Source organism: Chrysochloris asiatica, unplaced genomic scaffold (assembly GCF_000296735.1).
Source record: "Chrysochloris asiatica unplaced genomic scaffold, ChrAsi1.0 scaffold00181, whole genome shotgun sequence".
NCBI lineage: Eukaryota > Metazoa > Chordata > Mammalia > Afrosoricida > Chrysochloridae > Chrysochloris > Chrysochloris asiatica.
The window spans coordinates 3,695,913-3,703,412 of NW_006408699.1; the positions used below are offsets into that span (position 1 = coordinate 3,695,913).

At 41.1% G+C, this 7,500-nt stretch overlaps 1 protein-coding gene across 1 annotated transcript in view; it reads right to left on the reverse strand.

Moving 5' to 3' along the window:
* The window catches only part of TANC1 (tetratricopeptide repeat, ankyrin repeat and coiled-coil containing 1), a 157,630-nt gene that overhangs the window by 114,457 nt on the left and 35,673 nt on the right, over positions 1-7,500 (reverse strand). The window contains exon 3 of the mRNA XM_006872044.1: positions 2,933-3,037. Within this exon, the coding sequence (XP_006872106.1) occupies positions 2,933-3,037 (105 nt within the window). The remainder of the gene's footprint in view (positions 1-2,932; positions 3,038-7,500) is intronic.

The following is a 7,500-nucleotide window of genomic DNA, read 5'->3' on the forward strand; positions in this document are numbered from 1 at the left end:
GAATGAATGTAAAACTAATGTTCTCCCATGTAAACTATCACATAATTCACAATAAAACATTGAAAAAAAAAAAAGCATGTCACAAGAAACTACTTTCGGAAGAATTTTTTCATCTGGTTAATTTGGAAATGTTATTGACAGCACCACCACAAAACATAGAGATTTAAAAGCACGTATCCTATAGGGAAAGCATAAGACCAAATTTTACTTTAAAATGTATTTAATGGTGTAGATACTAAACCTTAGAAATAAGGGTATGTCTTAATTCTGTACCTGGTACTTGCTTTGATTATCACTTAATCTCAAACTCAGCTGTTTTAGTTGGCACCACCCTTCCCTTTAGGTTCAATGACCTGGACATAAAATTTACTTTTAATATGGCAGACTTAATTAAACCCATTGAAACTTAACAGATTCCACAGGGATTAAAAACCACACCACCCTTCACTAATTGTCAAGTTCAATTTCGTTAAGCAATCGCCTCATCATCCAGCAACATAAAGATAACTCTGGGGCTTCTACCAACATTGCCGTTGTTTTCTCACGTGACCATGAATCACATGCTCACAAACATGAATTTAGCCCCTTTCTTAGACATCTGAAAAAATACATCTGAAAAATGTACCCTGTTTCTTAGTTCTAGGCAAAATGGCAACTTCCGGTGTTGTATTTACAGTCCAGATATGCTATAGTTTCAGTCTGCTCTGGAGACTAATGATGTTTATTAGAGGGCTCTGGTCTCAGGAGTGAATGCACCAGCAATCACTGTACTTGAAGCTCACTCTGGGTAGAACAAATAGCTGAACATTCAGCTACTCACTAGAAAGAAAGGCTTGGGCGATCTACTTCTGAAAGATCATTGCCATTGAAAACTCTAGGGAGCATAGTTCTCTGACACACATGGGGATGCAATGCATTGAAACGAACTTAATGGCAATTGTTTTCTTTGGGTTTAGGGTCCCTTTTTTTTGGCACCAGATAAAAAAGATGCTCCATACCTTGGCCCCATTCCCTCAAGAAAATGGCCAATTCTGCCTTGAGCAAGGGAAGAAAGCCCTCTACAATGGGAGCTATTTATAACCTTTTTTTCTTTGCAAGGTCAGTAGTCTGAATCTACCAGTTGCTCTGAGGAAGAAAGATGAAGCTTTTTGCTCCTGTAAAGATTTACAGCCTCAGAAACCCTATACAGGATCACTAAGAATCAGAAGGTACTTGGTGACACAACCACCACCACCTTCTTTCCCTGCATCCCCTTTTTCCCTTGCTTTATTTGATAAAAATCCTAAATTTCCCAAGCTGAGGAAGAGTTTAAAATCCTATACAGAACCCTCAATAACACTCCCAACCAGAAGGCTGGAGTTTAGGCCAAACATCAAGGCATAACTGATCAGGTCTCAAAAAGCTTTGGGGAATAGATAGGAATAGGGGCAGAGGGTGTACGCTTTATTTAGAAATGCACAAACACCTCTGTAAATTGTGTAACTGATATTCACAGAGGAACAGGTTTTTATTTTCCTTTCCACACAAGAAATAAAACTGAGAGAGAATAGATAGGCTCATGGACACCCTGGACATAAGCACTTCACAGCAGAGAGAGGCTTTCTATGTGAGTGAAGGGCTGTCCTTTGCAAACACCACTGTGGATTCTCTTCTCTTCACCACCCCACACCTGGCACCCTGTCCTCCTCTTCTTAGCAGAAATCCTCTCTATGTGAACCTCTCACCTAAACCAAACTGCTGAGGCCCTGAACAGAGAGAAAAAGGATAGAATTTATCATACCAAGACACCTGGAATAGCATCTCTTCCCCATCCAGAATTCCCAGCACCTGACCCCAAACTCTTCATCCATTATCCTTAACTCCTGTGCTCTTCCTGGTTTACAGCTTCTGCCAATCTCTCCTCTCAGCTCGTTTTTTATTTTCACAACCACTCCCACTCTGTTTTCCTACCTCATACCCACTCCCCCAGAATTCACCACTAGAAACACAAAATCCAAACACAGCGGTGAGAACCTAAAAGAAAAGTCTGCCCCCCAAGCATCAGCAGAGAGTGTGAGGATGTTAACAGTGGAGATGAGGGTGAGCTTTCCTAAGTTCTAGAGGGTAAAGCAGGCTTCTCTACATAGGCCAGCATTCCTAACGACATGCTTCTACAGAAAACCCCAAATTGCAAGACCATGGATGGCATTTGTGAGTTGAGGATTACCTACAAAGGAACAAACAGGTGGATTCTGGAAGTGACTTATTAAACAATAAAAGAGCTATCAATGCATCTGTGAAATGCTACAAATTCATAATGTCTGCTATCCATATTTCCAGATACTGAAAAAAGAGTAAAAAAAAAAAAACTTCATTACATAGTTCCAATCAGTTTATTTTTTTCTTCTGCCCCTATTTCAATGTCCCCTATAGGAAATTTTACATGTTAAAAGAAACTTTCAAAAGCTATCAAATGCTTTCAAGAGGATGAGAACAGTTGCCAGTTCAAACCCACCAGCTGCTCCTCGGAAACCCTATACAAGGTCACTATGACTCAGATCCAACTTGATGACACTTAATAACAACTTTATCCAGTTTCAGCTTTACAACCAAAACTGTAACATGATACAACAATGGGATACTAAACACAAAACAAAAATTCTTGGAAACAGTGTACTTGCTGGCTTTTCACATACCCCAATCCTGGGTGGGTCAAAATTTCTAAGGAAGTAAGATTCAACCCTTTAACATAGCATATGGATACCCACTCAACTATTCCTATACTTGGTATTTAATACTACAAATTTACATTCATTTCATAGAGCTTTGTAATTGCCTGAAGAAAAAAACTTTCCCCTAACATTACGTTCAGTAAAGCATTCCTGTCAGAGATACTCAAGTTTCAGTATGAAATGGAGTGGGGGGGAAAAAATCACAGAAAACATATTCTTACCATTTTCATTGGGCTCTGTTGGCTTGGACACGTCTCTGAAGGGGATTATAACTGCATCTCCAGGCACTCTGGGGCTTTCCACATACTTAGGCTTCCTGACAGGACCTGTAGTGGGAAAGATTTTGTGTGTCTAATTTTTTCCAGATGCAAACAAAGCTTCAGAATGTACAGTATGTGTCCTTACCAGGACTCAAATAAGCCTAAGGAAGTGCCAGCCCCTTCCCCTCCCCTGACCACACAATCATACAAACACACACAGACACACAGTCATTTTAGTACAGATGCAGGAACGTCCAGTCAGGACTGCCAGAGAAAAAAAAGGGTCAGTTTAGTTTTGAGAATGTAAACTCTGACAAAAACAAAAGCTGCATTTTTTGCTATGAAGTCTCTGCAGCTGTCTTTGGTGTATGTCAAGTAAGTAATTTTGACATGTTCAAACCTGGGCAGCTTGTGGTTGAGGGCTCTTTATTCAGAATTTTTCTCTAACTGGGACAAAGACTATTTGGTTGCTTGGTATCTCCAAAGTCAGGAGACAAGGATTACAAACAGCCGGACTGTAATATCAACACGCTCTAAGCAGCCATGTAACACAGGCACATTTTATCAGGCTGGTGACGTACAGTGATTGTGTGGGACACAGAAGAAGATTGCTTTCCTGGCAGCTCACACAGCTGCCGCCTTCAGAAAAGCCTATCAGCTAGTCGAGCCAAGGGATTCAGGGACACAGGAGAGACTGAGTCTTATCTTATATCCACCCTCCCAACCTCTATCCACTTATCATTAGAAAATCTAAAATGCTTAATGAGACTGCATGGACCTCTCACACAGTGCTGGTGGGAATACAGAGTTGCATGGCCACTTTGGAAAAGAGTTTGGCAGCTCCTCAAAAGGTTACACATAAAGTGACCATGTTGTTGTTAAGTGTCATTGCAACCCTGTACATAAGGTTATATATATTCTTTACTTGAGTAGAAAGCCTCATCCTTCTCCAAGAGAGAAAGACTGGTGGGATCGAACCATCAATCTTGTGGCTCACAGTCAAGTGATGACTGTGTAAGAACTACTGTGTTCCCCATAATTATCATATGACCACCTTTATGAACACATACTCACACAAAAACTCATACACAAATGTCTACAGCAGCCACATATCTTCATAACAACAAAACATGTATCCACACAATGGAATACATACTAGGCTATAAAAAGGAAGTACTGAATCCTGCTACAATATGGAGAAACCTTGAAAACATCATGCTAAGTAAAAGAAGCCAGTTATAAGAACACATTATTGCATTATTACATTGGTATGAAAGGTCCAGAATAGGCAAATCTAGAGACAGAAAGCCAGTCAGTGGGTGCCAAGGACTTGGGAGGGGGCTAGGGGCAAGATGGAGGGTTGGAAGTGATGGCTAAGAGGGATAGGGGCTTTGTTGTTAAGTGCCACCGAGTCAGTTCCAACCCAAAAGGACCCTGTATAGGATTTCCAAGAAGCGGCTGGTGAGCTTGAACCGTTGACCTTGAAGATCAAACCAACTTTGTAGTCTTGTTGTTAAATGCCATTGAGTCAATTCTGACCCATAGCAACCCTGTATATGGTTTCCCAGGAGCAGCTGGTGAGCTTGAACTGACGACCTTGCAGTTCAAATGGTTTCGCCAGAATCCACAGCGCTAACCAGGACTGCTTTTGAAAATACAATAAAATCCATACAATTGTTAATTGTCAAATGGTTGAACTGCAGGGTATGTAAATAAAATGGTTAGAAACAGACGATCTATTCTGTCTGTTCCTTTCAAACATTACTACGTGGTACAAAATCACTCACTCAGTTGCTTTATTTATACTTACAGTGTAAGTATATACTTTTTTAATAAGGATACAGAGACAGGAAATATTTTACATTCGCAAAAGAACAAGTGGTAGGGCAGGGGTCCATAGCTCCCGAGCTACAGTCGGAACCTGTCGTACCCTAGCTCTATATTCAGCATAATGAAGGGGTGATTACCGTGAGCTTTGATCATCCGTTTGTGTCAAATATTTTGTGCATCTTGAGAAATTCTGTTCACACTACAGTTTGTGGTGGGTGCTGCTGCCATCTAAAGGATTCCCACAGAAGTACCTACACTTTTCTAAAGAAGTCCATACCAGGACTCAGCTGTAACATACCACACCTTAAGACAGGCCACATTATCAAAGATGCGAACGTCCTCCCCCACCCTGACCACTTTCCCACTGCAAGGGCTGGTGGTTCAAGCTCACCAGCTGCTCCTCGGAAACCCTATAAAGGGTCACTATGGGTCAGAACCAACTCAATGGCACTTAACAACAACAATAAGAGTCCATTCCAACTCACAGCAACCTCGCAGGGCAGAACAGAACTGTTCCCTAGGGTTTCCAAGGTTATAAATCTTTACAGGAGCAGATGCTTATAGAATTTTTATAAATGAAGACATTATTTCATGCTTTAGAAGCCATGATTTTTAGTGACTAGTAGAAGCCTGGTGTGGCACTGTGAATTAATGTGCTAGATTGCAGGTGAGCCTGAACCACCAACCTTGTGGTTCAAGCTCACCAGTAGCTCCTTGGAAGCCCTATACAGGGTCACTATGAGCCGGAACCGATGCGATGGCACTTAACAACAATGGAGTCCTAGTGTGGCTGTACCACAAGTTGGACTGCAAGTTGTTTGAATTGCAAGGTCAGTGGTTCAAACCATTGCCCTGTTCCTTGGAAACCCTATATCGGGTCAATAAGAGTCAGAACCAACCTAGATGAAAGTCAGCAGTTCACACCTACCGGCTGCTCCTGTCTCCCAACATGAGGTTTTGCACTCCAATAAAGATTTACAGCCTTGGAAACCCTAGATAGGGTAGCTATGAGTTGGAATCAATTCAATGGCAGTGGAAAATGTAGTGTTTAGTCAAATGTTCAACTTCATAATTTATTTAACCCTGCCAGAAAGGGAATTTTAAAAAAGTTAAAATAGAATGACTGTAGGGATTAAAAGGAGGATTGTGTCTACAATATAAGTGGAAAATATAGACTATAAAAATAGTAAACAAAGAATGATTCCAATTTTATTTAAAACATATATCTCCTGTTATGGCACTGAAGGATCAGCACTGGACTGCGAACCACAAGGTCTGCAGTTCAAACCCTCCAGTTTCTCTTCAGAATCTTTATACACAGAGTAGGAACCGACTCAATGACATTAAACGGCAGCAACAATCTACATAGGAATATGCATAGGGGGAAAGGATGGGTGCGCAAAGATTAAAGTATTAGCTGTGGAAAAAACAGAAGAAGGGTAAGACTGGGGCAGGCAGAACTGGAACCAAGACAAATACAAGAACCTGTGTACACATTTGGTTTCCCACTTATTTAATCCTTATGGATTGATGACATCCTTTTCCCCTTCATTTTCTCTCTTCCAGTCAAAGAAATCAAGGGAGGAAAATTCCTTTATTACTATTGTCCAATGGTCTGAAGCCCCCCCAACCAAACAGTAGCCATAGCTGCCTAAGTGAAACTGCCCAAGTGATATTTGTAAGTTTCTGCTCACCCTAATTCTTCAGGGTATATACAGTAACAGCAAATCTCTCCGGATTTATTTCCAAGCCCCAACCCACTTGCCCTATACATACAACACCCTCCAAAAATATTCTCCATTATTAAGTACTTAAGTGTAGGCTACTTCACATGAATGTACAATGCTTATTGTCAATGAGTGGTATGGTATTACTCAGAGACTCAGAAAGCACCCAAGCTCAGCCATTCAAAAGTTTGTATTTAATCATATGTAACCAAATGTCAACAGTGCAACCCCACCAGCCATTCCTCGGAAACCCTATACAGAGTCACTATGAGTCAGAACTGACTCGACGGCATTAACAACAAGAACAGCTATATTCTATTCAGAGGCCAACCACTAACTAAAGAAATACTCAACACTGAAGAATGACAATGTTAAAGAGCAAGGTCTCTGGAGTCAGGCAAGCCTAAATACTTCCCTTCTTCGGCCCCAAACTCTCCCCTTCAGCTGGGAAACCTTGGACAAATTTTCAACCTGCCTCAGCCAAAGGGTTCATGTTTAAATTAGTGATAATAACCATAGCACCTATCACTTGGCCTATGTGCAAGAAGTAAATGAGATACTGCACCCAAGATGGTTGCTTCAGAGCTTGCCTGTTAATGTAACACGCAATTAATCCTTATTAGTATCATTGCTGCTGCTATTAAGTCCTGTCAAGTCAGTTCCAACCCATAGCGACCCGTACAGGGTTTCCAAGGAATGGCTACTGGGTTTGAACTGCTGACCTTGCAGTCCAGTGCTTTATCCCACAGTGCCACACCATTTTAGACCTGGCTAATGATAATCACCACCACTCGTCTGTAAGTTTGTCATACTGTGGTGCCTTTTGAGTTGCTGTGATTCTGGAAGCTATGCTACAGGTATTTTAAATACCAGCAGGGTCACCCATGGTGGACAGGTTTCAAATGAGCTTCCAAAAACAGACTAGAAAGAAGTGACAAAATACTTCTGATTCTTTAGTCACTGAAAACCTTA